This window comes from Leptonotus elevatus, chromosome 3, assembly GCF_054856555.1.
Source record: "Leptonotus elevatus isolate MCC_2025b chromosome 3, RoL_Lele_1.0, whole genome shotgun sequence".
NCBI classification, from domain to species: domain Eukaryota; kingdom Metazoa; phylum Chordata; class Actinopteri; order Syngnathiformes; family Syngnathidae; genus Leptonotus; species Leptonotus elevatus.
In genome coordinates this window covers 26,912,613-26,936,526 of record NC_141241.1, presented here as the reverse complement: position 1 = coordinate 26,936,526, position 23,914 = coordinate 26,912,613, and the positions used below count along the sequence as shown (strand labels likewise).

Here is a 23,914-nt window from a genome sequence, read left to right as displayed (position 1 = left end):
TGCGCTTAGTGAACTTGACCTTTAAAGCCCCAAGTAAACTCTACTGGAGCTACAACTACTCACTTCAGTGACACCATATGGAAAGCAGCTTAGGAAGACTATTTCGCAGAGTGAGAATAAGATCTGAAATGGAACCAGGCAAAAGGAAAAAAGTGCTTATATTGAATGAGTAAATTATTGATAGTAGCGTTTGATTATCAACAGATCAGATGCAACCATCTTGATCAGAAGTCACCAACCTTAATGAAACTGAGAGCTATTTATTGGGAAGTGATTAATGCGAAGAGCTACCAGTTTGATATACACTTCTGAAATAACACATTTATTTAAATCATGATATTCATTTATTACAAGGCACTGACCATGTTTCTGATTTCCTACAATAATTAGGAAACAGACAATTTACTTTTACAACATTCATACAAAATCACTACCTACTCTCCATTCACAATTTTTTTTTTTTTAATACATTTTGTTTTATATATTTTTGCTTTTAGTTGTTTTCTTCTTCCACATTTTCCCTGTGTATCGCACATTGAATGTTTATAAGCTTCTTTTTTTATTATTGGGCTTTTATCCCCCCCCCCCCTCTCACAATGGATTTAAATGGGTGTGAATTACACACAGATTTTAACTATTTACAGGCAGGCCCGGTCCCTATCCCCCACGAATAGCAAGGGTCCAATGTAATCAAATAAAGAGGTGGCTAGAGTTACCTTGCATTCAAACAATAATTATTCAAATTGATTTGTTGACATTCAAAACAGCAGCTGTTCATAATTGACTACATAAATTCTCTATTTTGCTATTAAAACAAATGACAACCGACAGCAACAATGTAGAACAATTCTCTGCTTACATATGTCCTTTGTGTTGGCTAGCAAAACTGTGTAGAGTTGCACGAACTTTATTAAATCCACAAACAGCTTCAAGGCAATTCCACCAAACAGGGGAAACGGGTTATGTACTTGTGCAATGGCACAATCAAGGCTCTTTTTCTTCTTTGTAGACAGACTACTGTGGTGAACTTTTTCAACAAGGACTCAGATTAAACTCATCGTTCTTCAGCGCAGAGGCTGCCTGAATGCATCCAAAATTTAACCAGCAACAGCTGTAAGATCTCGCAAAGCATAATCCACACAACATCTCTGTTTGCAGGATATGGAAAGGTAATTAAGGTCACATTGGGGGGAAGGAAACCCTGATTTATAACCTCAGATGTTGGGGGAGAAAGATGCAGTGGAGGAGCGGGTGCCATGGGAGGCCCAGGGGTTGTAGGGGGGGGGCGAATGTGATGCCATCATTGCTGATGCTGACCCACATTTCCATCTGTACCCAGCTGGTCCTCATAACCACTCAACACTCAGCTATTAAAGGGGACACAAATCAGTCAATAGGACTAAAAGCATTGCTGGTGTAACAAGAATATTGACTGGTAAATGTGTTCACTCAGTCAACCCCACATTATTTTTCTAACCTGGGTAGTTAATGACTGAGTGACAAATGTTACCATTTTACAGTGTTAGTTCAACAACATCTTCAGTGTGGTATGTCAAGGAAAATAAATATATATATTTCACTTAATTTGGACATTTGCTTTGCTTGTAAATGCCTGACTTGAAAATGAAATTTGGGACATCAACGTGTCTTTTTTTCGGCATTGAAACAATAGTACAGGGTCTGTTCATGGAGCTAGGCTACCACGAGATTAACTATTTGTATTTATTATGTGAACAAGTGATCAAAGACACTCGAGTTCTTGGCATACTTTATGCCAATAACTCAAGTTTTTGCATACAATTTTCCGAATTCGTTTAAAATTGAGAAAAAAGTGTTCTCAAGGGAGGCAGGATATGTTCAAAAAGAGGACCATTGAATCAGTTAGAGGCCACTCGAGTCTTAATAATTTAGTCTACTACACGTGCCACATCACCAACCGTAAAGAAGACGCCATGAAGCGAAACAGAGACAAATTATTTAAAGAAAATTTCCGTTTCAGCCGCTTAGCACATGAACAACCTGTACGAAATTACCGTGTAGCCATAGTTCGTGTAATTACTGTATTCACGCATTAAAGCACACGCACCGTTTCCGTGTTCAAAACTGACACGAAGCCGAGAAGCGGTTTGATTACTTACTGATTTGGAAGAAGTGCAGAGAAAAGTTGTAGAAGTTGAGTATGTGTGGGGGAGCGCTTCAGTTATGTGCGGCTTCAGTTATGTGCGGCTCCTGTGCGCTGAGCGTGGCTGCTGGCTGGACTGTATGACCTCCTCCACCACCACACGGACGCCGACAACAATTTAGCCAGGGAGGCTCAAGATGGGTAGACAGCAGGGGAATCTCCTCCGGTCCACCCCCACGTGGCAGATATGGGAATTAGCAAGTCAAACACCCCTCTTTTAACTCCTAAATCCCCGCAACGTCTGTTGCCACAAAAACGCACACAATATCGACACTTATGAGCATTTTTATGCTACACATAAAATGCAAATTTACCCTCTTTCTATTTACCAATAAAGTGAAAATGGCATTATATCAAACTTAAAATCAATATATTTTTCGGATTTTTTTTTTTTTTTTTTGCCACTCACGCACACATACATACAAACATGGTCTGCCATGGCGGGGAAGCGAACACACGCCACCTGTATCGTAGGCAAGTGACGGTACCACTCCGCCACCTGGAGCCCATATTTTGGAAAGTGGAGTGTTTTCTGTTCAAAAACGTTTTTCCATTTCACTGATGTGCAGGGCTGGAGTGGCCATCGGGTATATAGGGCAGATGCCCGATGGGCCAGTGGCTTTTGGGGCCAATACAGTGCTATTTAATTATTATTTTCCTCCATTTTACCACAAGAGACCATCTCACAATTGAAAGGGAACGGCCCATTGATCCATTTACAATATAACCAGCCAACCGAGTCAATGAAATTAAATTAGTACTAGAGTTACATGGCAGTCAGGGGTGATCCATCTGGGATTTGAACCACATTCTATGAGGTGAAAGGCATGTTCCTAATCACTGAGCTAACTGACTTGTTGAAAGTCATGGCACACTGCATATTTATTATTATCATATTTATACTGTATCTCTTGACGGAAAGGCCATGGATACATTTGCAATGTACAGTCAAACCCATGACCACCTGGTTACTGGTCAATGAACTTTACCAACTGTGCCACCGAGCAGAATATAACACCTAGGAATGATGATAAATTGTCAGGGAGTGGGTGTGGAAAGTTGAACTTAGAAAAAGTTTAATGTCCGTCCCATTGAAAATGAATAGGGGAAATTTGATATGAAACTTTAAATTGTGCAAAAACTGTAAGTATGTGGAACAAGAAAATCGTACCCAAGGAGGCGTGAATTTTTGAAGCAAGTTGATTTGGAACGGTTTAAATCGGAAAGCATTATGTCGGAGTATTACTGGACAAAAAGTGAGGAGAAGAAAAATAAAGAAAAATAAGTGAAATAATAAAAAATGGGAATAACATAAGTGTTAAATTTTAATTAAATTCAAATGAAAAATAACCGTTATTAAAAAAATAAAATTTTCTGTCAAACCCATTATGTTGCATGATCACTCTCCTACTTCACGAGCACACGCCATTCAATATTGACTGACCTGTCAGCATAGTGGCAGATGGTGGTAGTCGTAGTGGTGAGGTCAGAGTCAGTCTGAAACAAACAATGACCCCGCTCACACCACATACAGTCAGTGATGGATAGAACGTGAGCCACAGTCGCATTCTAAATGGTGTGATTCTGTGGCTTCCAGTGTCGCCAAGTTGAGATCACAGGGCTACAGTAAATGCCTCATTGTTTAGATTGTAACTGCACACGTTAGGCAACAAAGTGAATAACAGTTTCTCAGCCGTCGTCCAAGCTTCACACAAGTTCTATAACAGATAAGTGATGCTCAGGAATAATGACTGAATGAATAGAGCTGCTAAGATGAAGGCTGAACTCAATTACCTCACTTTTTACTCACTGTGCTACATTCAAGGTTGGTGTCATGAATGCATACATCATATCCACAGAATGAGTTAAGCAGTCACATGACACTGAATGACCTTTCAGTAGGGCAATTTCGGAAGGCAAGGTTTCCAATAAATGAATAAAAAATGAAATTAAAAGTAATGAACAATTGATTGAAGTAGCTCAGAATGCTAGAATTCTTAAAAAGAAAAGCAACTGTGATCTGACTGATAGATGTTTAGAGCACAAGTGCAATGCTATTCAAATAGGAAGGCGCGGTGTGTTGCCGTGGGGTGGGTGGCAGGGGGCAGGGGGCATGTGACCTCAGGGAATGTTTTTGCTTGCGATGCTAGAATAAAGTGTAATTGCACATCCATTACGTAGTAGGTGGCAGTGGCGCGCTCATGAGAGTACGCAACAAATAGTTCCTCTGCTGTAATATTTTCCTCATAATGCATAGCAAAAATACCTGAGAAGCACTGCACTAGAGTATTAGCTATTAGTTTAACTACATTTCTTACGCTACAGTTTTGAATGTCAAATTACTTTTTAGTGAAATTCCATATCATGGCAGTCAGTCCTAAACCTTAAATCAGAGGTCACCAACTTTTTGAAACTTGTTGCTACTTCTGGAGTAATGATACAGGTTTGTGAAATTTCTGATAAAAATCTCGTGCGCTAAAATAGATTTCAGGCAGAGATGTCACAATCATAAAAGAGCGGATGGAAGAGGGTGTGTGCAGGAGGAGGGGGTCCTTGATGCAGAGAACTCACTTTCTGCACCTGCTGGTTAAGATGTCTCTAGTTTTGAGAAAGTGTGTAATAAGGTGCACACCGTCAAACAGTTTCGATATTTGCAACACAACAACTGTTGTGTATGGATGTCCTTGAGGATGCTTTCAGCGTACTCACCCTCACAAAAAGGCTATTGGATATCGTGGGCATTTAACCTTGATGCCAAGGGTGGAGATAAAATTAAACAAAGAGAGACATTTTGGATTCACTTGACTAGTCATCCATGGCCTCAATGACAATTTTGACCCTTGTCACCACAATCACAAATAAAATTCACAAGTCTTGGCAATGAACCCTTTTTAGAAAATGTACAACCATTTATGTTGCATAATCGCTGATCAGATGATAAGCTTCACAATTTGTTACATAGTTATGTGGCTAGAGCGTTAAGCACTTACTGTATACTACAATGGAAAACAGTAAATACAGCAGTCACCGAGAGTGCCTTCTTGTGCCACAGATCCCAATGCTGTGCAAAGCAGCCCATTCATACCCTTGAAACACCAGTAACAGCTGTAAACTAAAAAAATTAAAGTCCTATTTACAAGTAAGGGTTTGCGTAAATTTGAACAGATTAGAATCCCACATATAATACATTTGAATAAACGGGCATGCCATATTTAAAACACATTTTAATTGCCAGAAGGGACATGTATACACAAGGATAAATTGTGGAACACCAACTGAAATCCATGTAACTGTGCGAAGACAACAGGTCACTTTAATGTCATTAGGAGCAGTTGTACATTAGCATGCATTCTCATTAAGAAACTTGCAATAAATGACTATTATTTTAAAAAAATTAAATTAAGATAAAGTGCATGCAGGAAGTAAAAAAATAAAATTAAAAAGTTCAAGCAGTATCGAGAGCAGCTGCCATGTTTGTGATGAGCGCAGACTTGAGCTGTGGAATCAGGCTGATCTTCAGCAACTTGCTGCTTGAGTACTTGTTCCTTACAGCCTGCAAAGAGAAGCCCTTATCACACTGCTTCTCATATTGACCTCACTGTGCACACCAGCCACTCACCAGGAATTTGGTTTTCCCTCCATTGACCATCACAACATTCTTGGCCACGTGCTGCATGATGGGCTTCAGGTGGGCCTCTGTGTATGTCGAGTAGTGTTCCTGTGTGGTTGACTGACAGGAAGACAAACAAGAATTTTTGAAAAATGATTTCATTCAAATCAAAGCTGCCTGTACGCAACTCAGGTTTTCTACTCATGACCAAAACTGCCACAATATTGCGACTCACCCAGGGCAGGCCATTCAGCAGCAGCTGAGAGAGGCAGAGAGCCGCAGCAGCAATCTCAGATGGGCGATAATGCACCATTTCGTAGTCAATGAGGGTCAGCTCCATTAGATACTTGGCCAGCGTGTGCCTTTCCACATCAGCCTGGGTGGAAAACAAGTGCCCGAAGGAGACAGTTACGATGATGTGGACAGAGCTGTTCCTACTGCAGTTTGAACAAGACACTAACAAATTACTCAGTCACAGCAAATCTCACACTAGCCACTTTTGAAGCTCTCCTGAGGAAGTGTAGCGGAAGAGGACGTCCGAGCTGAAAGTTGAGGCTCTTTAGAATCAACTTCTCCATCTCCAAAATTTGAGCATTGGTGAACGCTTTGTCTGTGATGTAGGCACAGTCCCTCACCAACGGGGGATACATCTCCTCATACTTTGAGGCAACCAGCATTGCGGTCACACCGACGAGTTGCAGCTTTTTCCGAGAAACTGGATGGATCTGCAGGACGGCCAGTTTGGCTTCTTTTACTTCACAAAAGCCCATAAAACTAAAACTGAGGCGGCGCTTACCTGGAGAAAGCGGTCAAGGACTGCAACAGCGAGATACAAGGTCTCCTGCAGCAGCTGGAACCTGGAATGAACCTGGACCATCCAGTCAATGAGAAGTGCTCTCATGCGGTGAGTGATTTCATAACCCTGCATGTAATTGGCACGTACAGCCTGCTCTACCTATGGAAAGGAGCAATGAGACTAAGCAGATTAATTTAAAAGTCCATTGTTCAACATGGCTGAGTGAGTCCGGATTACTTCAAGGTGGTGCAGATATTTGTAGATGTCCTTCACATATTCAGAGCACAGATGGGGCATGTCGGCATCCTGCTCATCTACATCATCCACTGGGACCAGCGTGTTGGAGAAAGCCTGGCACAGTTGCAGCTCATCATCCTCCTTCATGGAAACATCAGCGGATGCCTCCAAAATCAGAGGAAGTGGATCTGCTACCGCTTGAACCTGAACCGGAGCCACTACTTCAGCTTTCTGTGTTCCAGCTGTTTTGCCTCTTCTCCTTTCCTGGAGGCAGTGAAGTAGTTGTGAAATTCAAGTGGCAGACTTCAAACAGTTGACTCAATTTCATAGGGACACTAATTTCTGCCATTGTAGCAGCATTAATTACTATTGACCAGTATTCCTGCACTGTGGGACACTTTCCCTGTAAAACGAAAGGTCATCTGATCTTTATATTTCTTAATGATGCCATGTACATTTGTGTAATCTAAAATCTGTAGTTTATTTTTGTGGCAAACAAAACTGCAAGAAATTATAGTTTAAAAAAATGTAGAGAGCGGGATTGGAGCCATCACTAATAAGAAGAGAGTGATTTCATAAAAAATGTGCACTTTGTGGCAAGTTTTTGCAACTTGGTATGGTGTCATGTCAAGTATGGGCAAAGGGTCATCAATAAAACACCGCATGCAAGTTGGGGTTGCCCCCTGGTGGCCGATATGCACAAATTTAAAAAAGGCCACCAATAAAAATCTGAATGTCATGTCTCATCATATGTTGGCAGTGGCACTAGATCCTTGTGCAACATCACTTTCCATGGCCTTTGGTGAGAGTAATCCATTTTTCAATTTCATTTTCAAGGACAAACGCTATTTTTCGAATTTTACCATTTATTAGAACTGTGCACGACTGGGCGATAAGTCGGACATTCGTTTGAGTGGGTATGCCAAATAAATAAAAAAAATCTGTAGACTGTTCAGATAGTGTACCCTGTGGGAATGCCACTTAACGCATATTAAGAGAATGTGTTTGGAGTCCATACACAATACACATGAAATCATACCTGATCTTCTGTTATTTTGCAATACTTTGAATCCTTTTATGGCACCCTGAAAATCTTATAGCAAACAGTGGCTTTTTTTTTGGCCGTTAGTTCAAAGTTGCAAATCTGTACAATACATATTAAAATGCCAAAGGAGGCTGCCGATTGTTTAGAAAAAAAGGAGGCAGAACAGACATTTCAGGCAGGCGACTGCCAACAGCCGATACAGCATTCATTCAGAGTGGCCGTCATGTTGAACAGGGAGTCCTGCTGTGCTCTTTATATTAAAACCAATTATAAAATGACATAAGTGGCTTGTTACCATAGCTGCATGTCTGATGTTTGTAACAAACCAGTGTCCAATACTCTTTAGCCTCCAGGTAGCATGCAGGTTAACCATCCAGTACTCGCGAGGACTATTATCAGTGTGGTACTGATAATAGTCCTCGCGAGTACTGGATGGTTAACCTTACAACACCAAAGTGTGCAATAACTAACCCAGATTCTACCGTTGGCCACAATGCAACGCAAGATTCTACTTTAGGTAAGCCATTTGAAACTTAAGAACTAGGGGTATGAATTGCGTAGTACCTGGCGATTCGATGCTGAATAATCCAGATACAAATCTATAAATTTATTATTCAGATTCTTACTTTTTTTTTTTTTAACTCAAATTTAGAAAATACTAATCAGTAAACTTGTACACTGTAAGATTTGTATGAAAATGTATTTATTTATCTGAAACTTAAGTCTTATCTACTGTATTTAACAAACAGGTGTTTGAACAGCCCTGAAATAAAATATTAAGACTTAAGGTTCCATTAATAGAACATTCTTCCATGCTAGTGTGAACCCTAACCCTATGTAAGACGTTTTGTTGAACATTTATCAAAAATTGACGTTTAAAAATCGATTCGGCCGCATATAGAATCGATTCGAGAATTGTGCACTGTAAGATCGCGATATATTGCCAAATCGATTTTTTTTAACACCCCTATTAAGAACTGTTCTGTGCTTAGAATCAACAGCAAAGCATCAGCTGATCTTAAGTTTTCAACAAACAAAAAAATAAATGCTTTGGACGCTGTATGTAGAGATAAAGCACTATAAAAGTCTTCCTTTACCATTTAGATCATTTTATTTATTTTCCAGGAAATACATCATTAACTCATTCACTCCCAGCCATTTTCACTAAAGCAACCCCCTTCGCTCCCGGCTGTTTTATCGGATTTTGCAAGGCCCATAGACTATTGTGTTCCGTTGCTATAAAAACATGGAACTTACCAAAAGCAAGATTAGAGTCTCTTCTTTCTTCAGGGGGGGAGTAAGTATTTTAATCAGTTTCTCAGCAGTTGGCATTAGAACATAGATAAGTTTTATCATTATTCACAAATCTGTTTTAAACTGGCAAAAACTGCTTGTTGCAACATGGCCCTGGCTGATCTCTTATACACTGCCACCTGCTGGCCGTTTTTGTAATAACTACCATTGCTTTAAGCGACCTCTTCAGGTCAGAGGCTGCATCAAAGCCTTCTGTATGATCTAGCATAAAAAAACAAAACTATAAAACATAGATATGTTTTGGGATCATAGTAATATTTAAAACAGAAAATTGTTATACTTTTTGTGTGCAAATGATTTACAATACAAAACCAACCGGAATTAGTTGGCTTGAGGTAAACTAAAAAGGCATCAAGGACTCAAATGCACAGGTTTCACAATTCAAAGAAAAAACAAACAAAACATTTTTTTCTGGGTTTAAGCTGGGGAGACACAGCCGATCACCAAGGCCAAAATACAGCTTAACAACAACACTCAATCACAGCGACTATATCACATGTACTAGGGGTGTTAGAAAAAAATCGATTCGGCAATATCTCGCGATATTACAGCGCGCAATTCTCGAATCGATATGCGGCCGAATCGATTTTTAAACATAATTTTTTTATGGGAATATTCAACAAAACCTCTTACTTGGGGTTAGGATTCAAACATTAAGCATGGAAGAATGTTATATTAATAGAACATTAAGCCATAATATTTTATTCCAGTGCTGTTCAAACATGAAACAGACTGCAACCTGTTTGTTAAATGCAGTGGCTCAGTTACAAGTCTGAATTTTCAGATAAATACATTTTCATACAAATCTTAGTGTACATGTACAAGTTTACTGATTAGTATTTTTTTTATTTTGAGTTTTAAAACATTTGCAATAATCAATTCATCCCAAATGTATCAGGATTAATCTGTATCGAATCGTGATACGAATTGAATCGCCAGGTATTAGGCAATTCACACCCCTAACATGTACCATGGATGAAATCATGCAATGGTGATTTCACAAGCAGCATGCAAAGCTCACCACCAGCGCCCATTCACACTGAATGGAGAGCAGATTCCGCTGTAGCATATTGTGCAAATGCGAAGGGGCCTGCACTAATGCACCAGAGTACAATAAAAATTTAGGAAACAAAGTAATTGGTTTGCTGTTAAATGATTGTTTTCATTATGCATTGATTAAGAATGTTTTGATTGGTGATTACAGATGGGATAGAGCCAAACATTTGTTGTCGATAGTTCTACATTAGTTCTTGGCTGAATAACCTTTCAAATAGTCTTGGACCTTAAAGACCTGGGAACATAAATTTGACTTAAGAATAATTATTGGTTTCGATTTGACTTCAGAAATGGATCTCTAACAACAACAACAAACAGGAAAAAAATGTAGGTGTTGTCAGAGGCTTAGATGTGCCATGCCAGTCTTCTGTGGCAGCCATATTTGATTTTTGCGCATATGGGCCACCAGGTAGTGACCCCCACTTGTTGGCATTGGTTTTTGAAAACTTGATACCCATGCCTATCCCCATACAACATTTAAAAAACGTGTCACAAAGTACACAGCTTAAATTTTCACAAATTGCCTCTCGGCTTTGTATCCCACGAGTTAGTAGTACACGTTCACTGGCAGACTCACAGCAAAATAGGTGGAGCGTTGCCGTTCACGTTAAAATACCTACTTCGAATAGTTTATTATTGTTAGTGTTTACCGCATTATGCTATCATATCTTAGATTTTTTTTTTATATTGCAATTGCATCATTAAAGCAGCCATATTGTAATACGCCAGTCAGGTTCTTAACACAGAAGCGCTGGAGTAGGCCAAAAGCTGCCGCAAACATTGAATTTTGCCGTAAGAACTTACCTTTATGGTGACTCCTGACGCAGGCACGTTGGTTAGCTCGCAAAGAGCATCTCGCGGCTTTACAACTCCCATGGGTTTACTCATCTTTGGGGGGTTATCAGTCACTGGATGCTGCTAAAATAGGTTTTTAAAAAAAAACAGTTCCATTTGAACTACAAGTACCATTCATCCCCTTAGTTTTAAACGCTTTGTATTTCTTACCACACGTCGGATTTCCATGGACGACATGGTGGCTGCAAACTGCGGAACACAAACCCTAAACGTAATACGGCAATTAAAAAATATAAATAACAACCTAAACGTGACTTTTAATACACAACTGGCGATGCTCGTTAAAAAACGCTTGTCACCGGAATTCAGAGCAGGTTTTAAATGTAGCTCCGTCACATTTGATTGGATAGATGAAATTAATGCGAAGCTCCTGATTGGTTGAAAATATAGGGTTAAAGGTTACTTGATACGCAAACAAAAACGCGATAATGCTGCATTCGAGGAAAGTGGGAAATCAGATTAACTCATTATATCTTTTCAGACCCCCTGGCCCTGTTTTCTGCTATAGTTGTATGAGCGTCACACAGCTCAAAGTAACACTCATATTATCAGAAAAAGACATTATCGAAATGTTTTATTTTTATGTTGCCAAGTTTTGTCTTGACCAGTTAGCATAGCACCCAACAAAGCTATAGCATGTACGCTTGAGCCACTGATCTTTATATATTACTGGATAGCCTATAGGCCAAGACTTTTGAAGCCGCGAGGCCGCCATATTACCACTCCCAAGAAACGTTTCTCAGCATTTAGTGTTGAAATTGGCGAACATTTTAGACAGTACTTAGTAGAAACAGCATTATTTATGATGTTTTTAAAATACATGTATAAATTATATGCTTAATGATGTTTACAAGAGGAAGCTTGTACATATATTTTTTAAATTAAATAATTATACCTATAATTCAGCAAAAGATGCCTCTGCCAAATCTTAATATTAGGGTCTAAAGAACTGACCGATAAAAGAGGGTGTTCAAAGCAGCACATACCATGCACTTGTTTAAAAAAATAGTGACCTAAGAGCCCACGAGGTGTAGTAGTCTGCTCGCGAGATGGGAGGGTTAAGATGGCCGGCCTGTGGCTTCAACGGCTTCCACGGTCGTTTATGGGCAATCGGCTATCCAGTAATGTATACAGATCAGTGGCTTGAGCTGAATCTTTAAAAAAAATAAAAAAAATCTTTAACAAAGACCTTTTAAAAAAAAAACAACAACAACAAAAAACTCAATTATATTTCATATTTCGAGGGAACTGTTTGTGGAAGGCTCTTGTGTCCCATTAAAAAATACAAGGTCCAGAAAATATACTCTGTAGAGTTCGTTGTAGAACAAAACATTGATCTGAAGGCCAAGTAATACTTTTAGGCTTAACTATAAACATAGATGGTGAGGGATAACAAGCTCTCGACTTTGTAGTGTGTTCAACAAATAAAGTGAGTCTTTTGGGGCAAAGGTACAGTAAATGTGTGACAATGGAGGTCAAGTGAATGCAAAATTATGCCTTTTGTATTTATTCTAAAATGCTTTTGATTTACACAAACAGTGACTCCTGCTATGCAGCACTTCTGCTCAAAAGATGCTCAGGAAATACGTCACATAGCAACTTCATATAGTTTTCAAGTATTAAAACTCAAGGCGTGTGCATGTGATTTACATATTGGACAATATATGCACTGCCCATTTTTAATTCTTTTTACAGGTTTCCCATAGTAACCACGCAACACGCTAAATGTCCGCAAACTATTTACATTTCTTTTTCCTTTTTAAATCAATAGGAAAAGTTGACAGCTGTCTAATAGGACAAATAGCACACTAACAGTACACCTGGAACAGTTTTGAGTGTAGTAGGATGCAGACAATCTGACAGAGGAAGGACAAAGCCCATTTTAGAACGATGATTAGCTGCTGGTGATATGAACAGTACATAACAACACATGAAAAGTACGCAAACATCTTTTAGAGTTGATCCCTCAATCTACTGGGTTGTTTTAACTTTCTGACAAGAGAAAAATAATAGACAGAAAGACTGACAATGGTAAATGCAACTAATTGAAGGTGGGAACTGGGCATTTTCAATGATATCTTCTATCAATTTGGTCAAATCTCTTAAGGCACCTGCTGATATTGGACTAAATATACATTTAAAAATGTGTGAATAACAACATGTAAAAAGGAAGAATAAGCATTTGGACTGAATTCATTTGATGTTATGCTGCCACAAACAACACATGTGTAGCACTGTAAGGAAAATGAATGATTCCGATCGTATGCATTCTCAAACTGCATTGATGAACATCACATCATGCTTGCAAAATTACTTAAAGAAAAATAAAATTGAGCATCTGCTCTTAAAATATTAACTACAATTATGCAACATAAGACAGTCTTTCTGTACATTACTTTTTGAATTTGAGGTTTTAAAGTAAAGGTAGCTTTTATGCACAAAATGACTTCATTGGATATGCCATGTTTTTATTACAGAGTGGCTCCAAAATTAAAGAAACATCGGTCCATTTGAATACAGTCATGTAAAACAAAACCATGTGCTTTTATTAATTTATTTGAAGTGTTTACATAAAAAAAATGCTGATCAGAAATGAAAGAAATCCTGGGCTGAGAAACTACAGTAATTAAAACATGGCACATTAATCCAAACGAAGTGACTTAACCAATATTATAATGCTTCTGGACCAACTGCACCACACTGAACATTCAGCATGGCTTCTCACATACAACAACAAAAATACAATGAGGAAAAAACAAAGCTCAATAAAAACCTGCCTATAAGACAGAGTGGATAGTCACTGTACTGTACACTTTCTACAATATCAATGTCCATTATGAATATAACAAGTTCACTCACTGAAAGGAATAGTTGAACATAAAACAATTCTCTCAATTTTCAATTACGTTCTGCACCAAAAACTACAAATTTCTAGAACATGATGATCGTCCCGCATCCTAAATTGGACAGGGCGATTGCAACTCTGTCTTTAAAGCAACCAAGTGTAACATCTGCTGCCAGTAAACCAACTACTGAATACAAAAATAATTTGAGGGTGAGAAAAGGGGTTTTTCTTTTCCCTGCCATGTGGAGTGCCTTCCAAACTAGACATTTTATGCCTTGCCAGTGCAAAAAAAAGTCACCGTGTTGACTTAAATGCAGTAAATTACTTAATTCTATAGATGTAGACATGATGTTTACAAATATGCACACAACTTATTGAGCTAAACCAGATGTGCACCAAGATGCATGAGAAGCAATTGGGCTGAAAAGCTAACCCGTGATAGGGTATTGTGATTTCTTTGGAATGTTGTAGAAGTTATTTGAAAAAGTAAATGCTTTCAGACATGTATAGAAATAAAGTGTTTCATATGGTTTCCTACATTGCTAACTCATACTAATTTGTAATTGTAAAAAAAAAATGAATACCCAACCATGCATTTGTTTGAAACATTTTATAGTTTAGAATTGTGCTTGATCTGACCTTTATGCTGTTTTAATTGTTCAGTTAATAGTAAACATAGTTTGGAAGGCTCAACCAACTAGGCCACTTCTTTGCAACAGGTGATCAAAAATAATGCAACAAACATAAAGCATGTTGTGTTCGCCATTGTACTCAAGATTCCAAACGGGAACTATGGCAATTGATTCTAAAATTGGCTGCATATGGTAAGATAGTTACACAATGTTGGCATGGACCAGTGGTGGATAAAAAGTACATACAGAAAAAACATTAAAAAAAATAAATCATATCAGGTACTTATTGATGAAAGCAATTGAAATTGAGCAGAGATTTGTTTTAAGTTACCAGCCCCTCCTAGTGATGTTCTGAGCCCGTATTCATAATGAATCTTGTCCTCTGAGTCTGTAAAATGGGCTCAGAGTCCAAATTAGTGCATCTTCACAAGTTGAAGAGCTGACTGGTATTGAAAGAGTCTGCATTTAAAGCACGCCATAATGCCAGGTGGTGGTCTCTTCTATTGTAATAGGTGGCCTAAAGACTTTGCTAAGCACTCTAAGCATTTTATCTCAAGTATTTCTGATTGCTTTGTGGGCGGTTATTTGGGGGGCACACCCAATTAACATTCAAACCAAGATCAGTTTTCATCACTTGACTCCAAGTTTGAAGTTTTTATGGAAAGCTAGGAGCTCTCTGAGAACACACGTCTGAATCTTTATGAATACTGGCCCAGATGCAAGTTTTTTTTATTTTTTTATTTTTAAATTACTGTACTTATTTTACATCAACACAACAGTTGATTAGCTTGTTTTCTGTATTTACAAGACAGGAGTGATGAGCTCCACAAGCTATGCATTGAGTCTCAAAGACTGATCCTCTCTCCTCCTGGAGGAGATATCAATGTCGATGGAGTCTTTACCCACAATGAGTCGCAGACGTTTTGCCGGAGGAAGTGGAATGAAATCGTCTTCAAACTCATTGTCAAAGTAATCGTCATCATCGTCGTCGTCATCATCATCGTCGTCAGCATCCGCATCATTTTCGTCTTCAGACGACGGATCTGCCATCATCTTTTGGGTCCGATGTCCACCACTTCTAGCCTCAAAACTCTGAGCCATGTCACCATTAAAGGACACCTGGTCCGCCTTCTTCTGGGATATTGTCCGTGCGTCGTCCTCTCTCTTCAGCTGTATCTTTAGTTTTGTCGAGTTACTGTGGACCACGGGAGCAAAACCGTTATTAAGTTTGGCTATGTACGAGCTGCCTTTGTCCTTGTCGTGGTCCTTGCTGAACTTGATGCTAATCTTGCTGGAAGAGGCAGAGCTCACTGATGAGGCAGAAAGACTGGAAGAACCAATGACATCGTTGGGATCATTGGTCTTGCTACTACTGCTGTCTCTGCGTCTGCGAAGCGTCAGTTTGGGGAGACCTGTCGTGTTCTCCAGGATCAACTGTGCATCATAACGAGTGATCCGGCGCTTCTTCTTGCCCTTGTCCTGTGAGCGACAGCTACTCTTACCCTTGTCCCTGCGAAGTGATTTTCTGCCATTGGCAACCCCGTTGTAGTCCCTGTGCCGGTCAGAGAAGCTCAACAGAACTTTCCCGCAGTCTGAGTAGTTGGTGGGATGACCGGATGCCATTGGCACAAACGTCTCACCGTACGAGTCCTCGCATTTAATCGTTCGCTCCGCCCCGAGCCGCGTTGGCCGTTTCAGTCTTGCGCATGAGCCCCTTTGGGAATCTAATTGTGGTTGCTCCAGACCCATCCCATGGTGGAGATACTCCTCCATGTCCGTTGGCTCTGATTTGATGACCACTGCACCAGAGACTGTGCTCAAGTTGTGCATAGCACTGGGATCCAGCTTGACACCACCTGTTGTTTCTTGGGCTTTGACGAGTGTCCTGGTGGACCTGCGAGTTCTGTATGTCGAAGACAAGCAGCCCGTTAGATTAACATTTTCCTTTGCAGCGTGGCGTGTTAAGCATCCCCGCTGGCCAAGCGTCTGCTGGATCAGCTCCTGTCCATCCTTCTTCTTTACGGAAACGCCTTTACACAGCGACGCCTTGGAGTCCCTGAGACCCAGCTGGCAAGTCTCACCTTTGGCCAACGCCTTGGGCTCTGCACCCCTTCTGCGACTCCGCAACTGGACTTTACTTAGTGAAGGCTTTGACTGGGATTTTAGTCTCTTTGGTACCCTATTATTGTTTACACGTCCTTGTTTTGAACATGAGGTAGTGAGGGCTCTTGACAAAGTCTGTCTTGTTTGAGTCCTGTTTTTATACTTGAGACCAGATGATCTTTTTCTGGCAGCTATGCAAAGACAAAATGACACATATCAGCAGACTGCCCCAAAAATGTAAGATTATTCTCCACCTTCTACATATAGATTTATGCCTTTCCAATTGGAATACGTATTATGAATATATTTCATCAAATTGTACTGTGAAGTGAAAATTGCTTTGCAGTCTCAGTGGGACATAGAAACTGCATGAACCCTTACATTGATGTGTTTTTGGTGATTCCTGAGAGTCTACGTCGGTGTGGGAGCCTACAGAGTGAGAGTCCAAACTCCGGTTTCCTTCTCCTAACTTCTTCAGACGGTTCAAACGTTTGTCCGTCTCCCGCAACCCATATTTGCTGTTGATCACAGGAACTTCGACGGGCAGTCCAGCTTTGGATTTGAAAGCACCAGTGCCACGTCTGCACGAGAACAAAAAGGCAATAATGTAAATTCAAAGCAACGCTAGGTAACAATTGAAAAGTTCATCAAGAGTCTACACTCTGTATTAATTATATTTTTATAATGTAAATGGAATTATGTCTAAATGCTATGTTGGTTGCATCATTCAGAAAAGTGTGATGTTTAAACTATTACATGACACTGACAAATTATTGACACCAAGAACAGATAAACCAAGTTCAGACATCAAATGTGACATTGTTAGTAAACAACCATTTTTTTTAATTTACCGTTCACAAGTGTAGCATTCACAAAATTCATTGTTTTCCCCAAAAAATCCATCTCCATAGTAACAGGAGATTTCCTCGCCTGGTTCAATATCCCTCAGCACCTTCACACAGGCAGTGTCCCGCCCTGTCGACACAAACTAACAACAACAACAAAAGTTATTAATGTAAAGATTAGTGTTGTTTATAACCTAATTTTTAAATGATTACAAATTCAAAAAGTTTTATTAAAACAGTATGCGTAACTATTGAAGAGTTAGTCACCTTGCAGTTTGGACGACAATCTGAAAGAGCAGAAGAAAACCCCCCACAAATTAATCATCTGAATATTATTGGCAAGTAGACATGAAAAAAAAAATGGGAAAAACATTTACCAAATAGCTTTATAATCAACCACATTTCCTCATATAGCACGGAAAGTGCATCTTTACACCTATTTACTTTACTAGCGGCAGACGGAACCAAGCATATATATCAATATTTTACAATATTACAATATTTTATTGATGACATACAAATGTAACGTACGAATATCTTGACAGTCCTCATACTTTATAATGACAAAGTGAGGCCAAACTTTTGATTAGTACTGTATACCTAAATTATGTTTTTCAGTGAAATCAGACTTTAAAGAAAAATAAATGAATGTGCATAGCTCCCAGCAACATATAAATGGAATGGACAAAAATTAGGACAGGGGACTGGAATGCTGACTGTCAAAACTTCCACTGAACGTAACACGACTTTTAGTTTTGTGCAAAGAACTTGTTAAGAACACCCGAGTGGCAATCAGTAAGACTCTTGACACTTGGAAGACTGTTTACAAGCACGGTATGTTATGTTTTTGTTAGAATGTACATCCAAATTGGCTTTACATTATGTTCTATGCAGCGGCAGCCCCACCAGTATTCTGATTGAAATTGCATTTGTGGAATATGAATTAATCAGCAAAATACAGGTTTTACCTATCTAAGGGGGCGACCATGTTGCCACTTTCTGTCAACTGAAAATGATATCACAGTTGTTCAGGGCTCATGTAACGACCAATCACCACTCAGCTTGCTAACATCACATGACCAAATTCAGAAAACAGGTTAGCCGTGATTGGTCGTTACCTGACCCCTGCGTAACTGTGATGTCATTTTAAGTTGACAGCAAGTGGCAAAATAGCCACCCCGAGATGGATAAAAATGGGTTCCACAAACGCAATATTAATCAGAATGCCATGTTTAGAGTAGTGGGGATGCATAGAAAATATTATTGTCAAGAAAATAATTGGGTTGACTTCCCCTTTATACCTTTTTTTTATTTTTTTATTATTATTATTAAATATCCATTTGTGAACAATCTCGTCTATCAACAAAGGCAATACAATGTTATTTTCCAAAAGGGGAGAAAAGGAGCCCCTTATTTGGACGTAGATTAATGTTAAAATGAAAAGACTGTTATTTGAATAAATGTGGGCATGTCTTTACACTAATCATCAAACGTAATAGGTAGTGATCAAGGACAAATACCATGATTAATAAAAGCGGCGGGCCCCAGCCAGAGCTGTGCACAGTTCTTCCGCGTTGAATACATGACACTGAAGTCATTCTCTCCATGCCGCAGTAACATGTTTTCTTCGCTCTCCGACAGCTCGGCAATACATCCCACCAAGTACTCGATCTTATCGTTCCTTTTCCTGCAAAACATCAGGTACAAAAATGTATTAATAGAATCACACTCCAAGGTTAGGAGGTTATTAAATGTGCATTGAGTGAATTTATTACTTAAGTGGCATTAACTCACCATTCTTTAGTTGCCACAATTTTAGCTCCATTTTGCTCTGAAGAATAGCGATTACATGGAAGAATCTCAAAGCCGCTGTCAGTGGCAAACACCCGCAAATACACAAAAACCTGTGGAAGGCCTTGTAGTTAAGCATCTATGTGATACTAAATGTAGATTGTGGATCACAAGAAAAATATCTTACATGTTGCTTAAATAGCTTTTCTTGAGATTTTGTCTTATGAAGAAAAAGATTTCGAGACCAATCTCCTGATATCAATGCTCTGAATGCTTTCTCCAAGTTATCGTGTTTTTTGAAGCGTTCAATGATTTCCTTCAGCTCCTCCTGCCTTCCCTTGACTGGCCGAAATCTAAAAGACCACATTAACAACACAAAATACGAATAAGAGAGATGCACACTGTATTCCTTTTTTTGTGGGGGAGGTCAAAATTTTTATTTTCAATAGCTGACCTGGTGTTCATTTTGTGCGTCTGAAAGCCCAGGTAAGGATCTAATATGAGACTTGTGGTCAGGTCATCATTCTCACAGAGTTCCTTAGCAGTCATTCCTGAGGAGGGCACATATCGCCTCTCGGCCTCCAGGCTGGTTGCGTGAAACCCTGCAAAAACAAACAAGATTCGGAATGTGGAACCTTAACTAAACTACATACACTCTTAGAACTAAAAATTTATTCAACTCACTACGGCTACATCTTCGGTTTCTGGGGTGGGTTTTGCTGTGGCGCAGGGAGACCCGCTGTGAATGCTGAGACTGACACTGGCTCTGGCTCACAGGCTGCTCGCTGGTCAACTTGTTTCCATGTCGTCTGCCATTTAATACCATGTTCTTGGATTCGCCCAGCCACTTCATGCCCACAAGCCCCCTGGTCCAGTTGCATTTAGTCTCTGAGATGAAGTAACACTCTTGAGTGGGGAAGACTGGGGACTTGAATATTAATTCTGCAGACACAGAGCAAAAAACTTTAAAAAAGAAAAAAAAGGAAAAAATTAACTTTTGTTCTGTACCAATTAATAAAATATGAATGAAAATAACAGACTGGTCACTAAACACACATATGCAGACATTTAGAATTTGTTTAATTCTGAGAGCCACTCAATCAAGCAGCAAATAAAATATGTTTATAATGACAACTAAGTCAAACAACTTCTGAACTTCAACGGGCGATTGCTACAGGGATGGAGTGCTTAACTAAAATAAGCTTGTGCCAATTTCCGCAGTGAGCCAGGGTATAGGCTGAAAAGACCGACGGAAAAGCTTTCAAAAACGGCACTGTAGCGCTATTCAGTGGTAACCTAAAATAATGCACGGCTTTGCTGTCAGTGCAACAGTAACGTACTTGATTATATCGATGCTGAATGTTAAACTGCAATGCATGGACTATACAATGACCGCATAGTAGAACTTATATCATCGGTGGCATGAGAAGCGGTTTTTACATTAGACATTCATGCATCTAAACTGACCGTTGATCTTGTACCAAAACACAATACGTGCGCTACTCATTAGCAACACACACAAAAAACCGTCCATTACATTACAAGACATAAGTCACGCGCTCGCACGCAAGCATATTGTTGACTGAGGTGGAAACCCGGAAGGCCATCACGACGTTTGGAGGCTATCAATTGTGTCTCGGCTATTAGCTTGCATTGTTTGCTAACAGGTGCCGCTCCACACATTGCCTAGGTTAGCATGGAGCTAGCCACCAGGACGACGCCTGATAGGCTCCGCCGCGGTGCTTAGGTTTGCAGCTAGAGCAGACGCCGGCAAAATGTCATGACAAAATGAAAGAATTACACAAAGCTTACTTGACGCCTCATAATCACTTGACGATGGCAGGAAACGCGGACATCAAAATGCAAAAAAAACTGACTTTGCGATGCTTGATTAGGATTACATTTTGGTGATTTAACCCACATTAATACAGAGTACACCCAAAGCGAAAAAATGAATCCACATTTGCATGAAAATCAGTCAACACACGGAATGACAAGTACACTTCAGACCACAGGGTCCTTTGGAGACTCAACGAACAGATTACTAGCGTTTCTAGCGAGCTATTTGTTAGCGAACACTTGAGACGACTAGCATTAAAGTTCATCGGGGTGCTCATTTAGCTTGCTAAGCTAACACTGTCAATAGCAATCGGTCGGTAATGCACACTCCCTAGCATTATCACAGTTCAGCCATGTAAATTAATTTACCGCGCGAGGGAAAGCGACGTTAGTTAGCGACACACATGATATAAAACGAGAAAAATGCCCACCTACAAGAGACTAAACAGCAGCAGTGAGCAGTCGCTAATACACTACTAGCTTTGCTTGTTTGATTTGGAAGCAAACAATCGCCTAGTTTCGGGTCTAAATCATGCCACATATAATCTATGGTCGCTACGTAAATCGTCAATCGTTAGTTATTTATAATGTTCGCACTCAGTTCATATTATTCTAAGTATAAAACAATTCACACGATAGTATCGTTAAATACCCCGAGTGAAGAAATCGGAAACAGAATAAATTGCGCTTTACTCACCGGGTGGCCTCGTCAACTAACCGTGCAATAAAACAACCCTGCTCAAAATTCATCAACATCTAAAACACCACCGCAAATATTACAGGAAACACATTTAAAAAAAGATGAAATTAACATTAAAATTCAAGATGGCGGACTAGCACGGGCGAGTGGGAGAGAAAGGCGCAGCACGGCTAACCGACACAAAGTAGTTCCAATGTATACTCAGTCCTCATCCGTCCGGGACCCAAACGATTAGCAGGGCAAACACTGACTGCATAGCACTATCGAATTAGAGATTACGATCGGCATTTCTTACATCCATGTCACATGAGAACGACCATATTTATCTTGTCTTTGAGGCCACGATGATCGGATGTACACACAAGTGTTGCAGCATAAACAAACCTATTTACGCGTTCCAAAGTCACACGGCAGCGGGTTCTGTTCTACCTGATTTTGGAGCATACAGAACAGAACCACTACGGACAAACTTGCCAATCTGTAGCTGTCTACTTCACAGTCTTCTCTTCACTACTCTTTACATCGTCCTACCTTCACTATAGTCTGTTTGTTAATGACGATGTGTACCTAAACTGTGTATAGGCTAGGCCTATGTTTATTGATCGTGTTAAAAAAAAGAAAAGGTTTTATTGTAATAAGTTATTATTCGATTAAACAAATTAAGAACTAATACAACACTATTGAAAACAACTAATACAAACTGTAGAAAGGGAGTTTATCGTATTAAAAAAAAAAATATTTGATTGTAATAAGTTATCATTAAATTTAAAAAAAAAAAACTTAATTAATGCCATGCAGCTCAACTGTGATACAAAAATTTAATTGTATTGAAATTGAACAAGTTACTGAAACAAAGTTTTTGGGAGTGATTATTGATCATAAACTGTGTTGGAAGCCACAGATAGAATACACTAAACATAAATTAGCTAATAGTACGATTTGCCAAATCAGTGGTTGTTCTTTATAAAGTAAAGGATTTCCTAAATAAGAAAGATATTGTACTCTTCTCTTGTGTTACTTCACATCCCATATTGTGCTGACGTTTGGGGAAATGTATATAAAACAAATATAGCCCAATTATTAAATTACAGGGGAAAAAAATGATTAGAATAATGAATAAAGTTGGCGACAGAGAATCAACTAATCAATTATTTATAGGATCTGTCTGGTATTTTAAAATGTATGGTGTATTTGAAAACACTGTAAATGTTTTTTTTAATGTGCAGTGAAAAATAACCTACCTGGCCTGTTTCTATTCAAAATGTATTTATATAAAGAGAGGGAAGCTATAATCTAAGGGGTTTATTTGTGTTTGAAACATGTAAAGTGAGAACGAACATAAAATACAGATATGTTTCAGTTTCGGGTGTAAATTTGAATGGACTTATGGTGCGTTGAAACTTTTCTGTTCGGATTTAACAAATAGTTAAAATGTAAAATATTGTCTTCAATAATACTGCCATTGATAAAATGTAAAACATTTAGGAATTAAAATGTGAACGTAGAATTTGTTTTTGTTTTGTTGTAATTCTATGTGATTCATGGGACTGTGTAGTGGAAGCAAACTGAATAGGATAGGCAATAATAAGCCAGGTGCTTCAGCCTATTCCTTTTTTGATTCATTGATTTGTTTGAAAGGATGTTTGTGTTTTCTTTTCTGTTATATCTGGAGATGAAATAAACTATTAATTCATTCAAATGTATATAGATTACAATTTCAAAGGGAAATTAATTTCGCATTCTGCTGTCTATTCACTACTCACAAAAAGTTAGGGATATCAAAGTTTGGGGTGAAATGTTCCAGATTAATCTAAGATGTATTATATATAACCCTAAAGGTGAACTTTATTTGACCCTGTCTAGCTCCCATGGTACTTGTTTACCTACTAAGTAGCTAGCTAGCATCAGGGGCTAAAGCCAAACTGTGCCAGAGTTTGAGTTGATTGTCCAAATCCTTACACTATGTCATTCGAACCCAGAACTGTTAGACAGACATGCTAACCAATAGGGCGCCGTGCTGAATATGTATAGAAAAATAAATAAATAAAGGAAACTTTAGTCATT

At 39.1% G+C, this 23,914-nt stretch overlaps 3 protein-coding genes across 12 annotated transcripts in view; all 3 read right to left on the bottom strand.

Moving 5' to 3' along the window:
* Positions 1 to 2,356, bottom strand: part of LOC147178062 (CD82 antigen-like) — a 28,039-nt gene extending 25,683 nt beyond the window's left edge. The window contains exon 1 of the mRNA XM_086072197.1: positions 2,139 to 2,356. The gene's annotated coding sequence lies outside the window, so the exon portion shown is untranslated. The remainder of the gene's footprint in view (positions 1 to 2,138) is intronic.
* A 3,032-nt stretch (positions 2,357 to 5,388) lies between these two features.
* ccnb2 (cyclin B2) lies at positions 5,389 to 11,400 on the bottom strand. 2 transcript variants are annotated; one of them, XM_086071123.1, is made up of 9 exons: positions 11,246 to 11,400; positions 11,045 to 11,158; positions 6,826 to 7,089; positions 6,589 to 6,747; positions 6,428 to 6,517; positions 6,281 to 6,334; positions 6,028 to 6,168; positions 5,802 to 5,912; positions 5,389 to 5,735 (listed from the first exon to the last, which is right to left on the bottom strand). In XM_086071123.1, the coding sequence occupies exons 1-9, from the start codon at positions 11,270 to 11,272 to the stop codon at positions 5,628 to 5,630; spliced, it is 1,068 nt and encodes a 355-aa protein (XP_085927249.1). In that variant the 5' UTR covers positions 11,273 to 11,400; the 3' UTR covers positions 5,389 to 5,627. The 2 variants fall into 2 exon arrangements, with proteins under 2 accessions (XP_085927249.1, XP_085927248.1); XM_086071122.1 differs by having other exon boundaries at positions 6,281 to 6,517.
* A 1,337-nt stretch (positions 11,401 to 12,737) lies between these two features.
* On the bottom strand, positions 12,738 to 22,388 carry kmt5b (lysine methyltransferase 5B). 9 transcript variants are annotated; one of them, XM_086071987.1, is made up of 10 exons: positions 22,280 to 22,388; positions 19,996 to 20,253; positions 19,766 to 19,913; positions 19,499 to 19,664; positions 19,315 to 19,424; positions 19,041 to 19,207; positions 17,788 to 17,807; positions 17,527 to 17,663; positions 17,057 to 17,256; positions 12,738 to 16,866 (listed from the first exon to the last, which is right to left on the bottom strand). In XM_086071987.1, the coding sequence occupies exons 2-10, from the start codon at positions 20,162 to 20,164 to the stop codon at positions 15,404 to 15,406; spliced, it is 2,580 nt and encodes an 859-aa protein (XP_085928113.1). In that variant the 5' UTR covers positions 20,165 to 20,253; positions 22,280 to 22,388; the 3' UTR covers positions 12,738 to 15,403. The 9 variants fall into 9 exon arrangements, with proteins under 9 accessions (XP_085928113.1, XP_085928110.1, XP_085928111.1 ...); XM_086071984.1 differs by having other exon boundaries at positions 22,235 to 22,382; XM_086071985.1 differs by lacking the exon at positions 22,280 to 22,388 and adding an exon at positions 22,146 to 22,235.
* Positions 22,389 to 23,914: the final 1,526 nt, after the last annotated feature.

Excerpts from the sequence above, each read along its gene's own strand:
- ccnb2 (XM_086071122.1), bottom strand. The coding sequence starts at position 11,272 with ATGTCGTCCATGGAAATCCGACGTGTG. Across the intron at positions 11,159-11,245 it reads CCATGGAAATCCGACGTGTG|CAGCATCCAGTGACTGATAA; the intron begins GTAAGAAATACA and ends AACCTATTTTAG. Across the intron at positions 6,169-6,280 it reads GAGCTTCAAAAGTGGCTAGT|GCTGATGTGGAAAGGCACAC; the intron begins GTGAGATTTGCT and ends TTTTCCACCCAG.
- kmt5b (XM_086071981.1), bottom strand. The coding sequence starts at position 20,860 with ATGTCTTGTAATGTAATGGACGGTTTTTTGTGTGTGTTGCTAATGAGT. Across the intron at positions 17,808-19,040 it reads CGCCGCTTTTATTAATCATG|ATTGTCGTCCAAACTGCAAG; the intron begins GTATTTGTCCTT and ends CTGCTCTTTCAG. Across the intron at positions 17,257-17,526 it reads GAATGCTACACTTGTGAACG|ACGTGGCACTGGTGCTTTCA; the intron begins GTAAATTAAAAA and ends GTTCTCGTGCAG.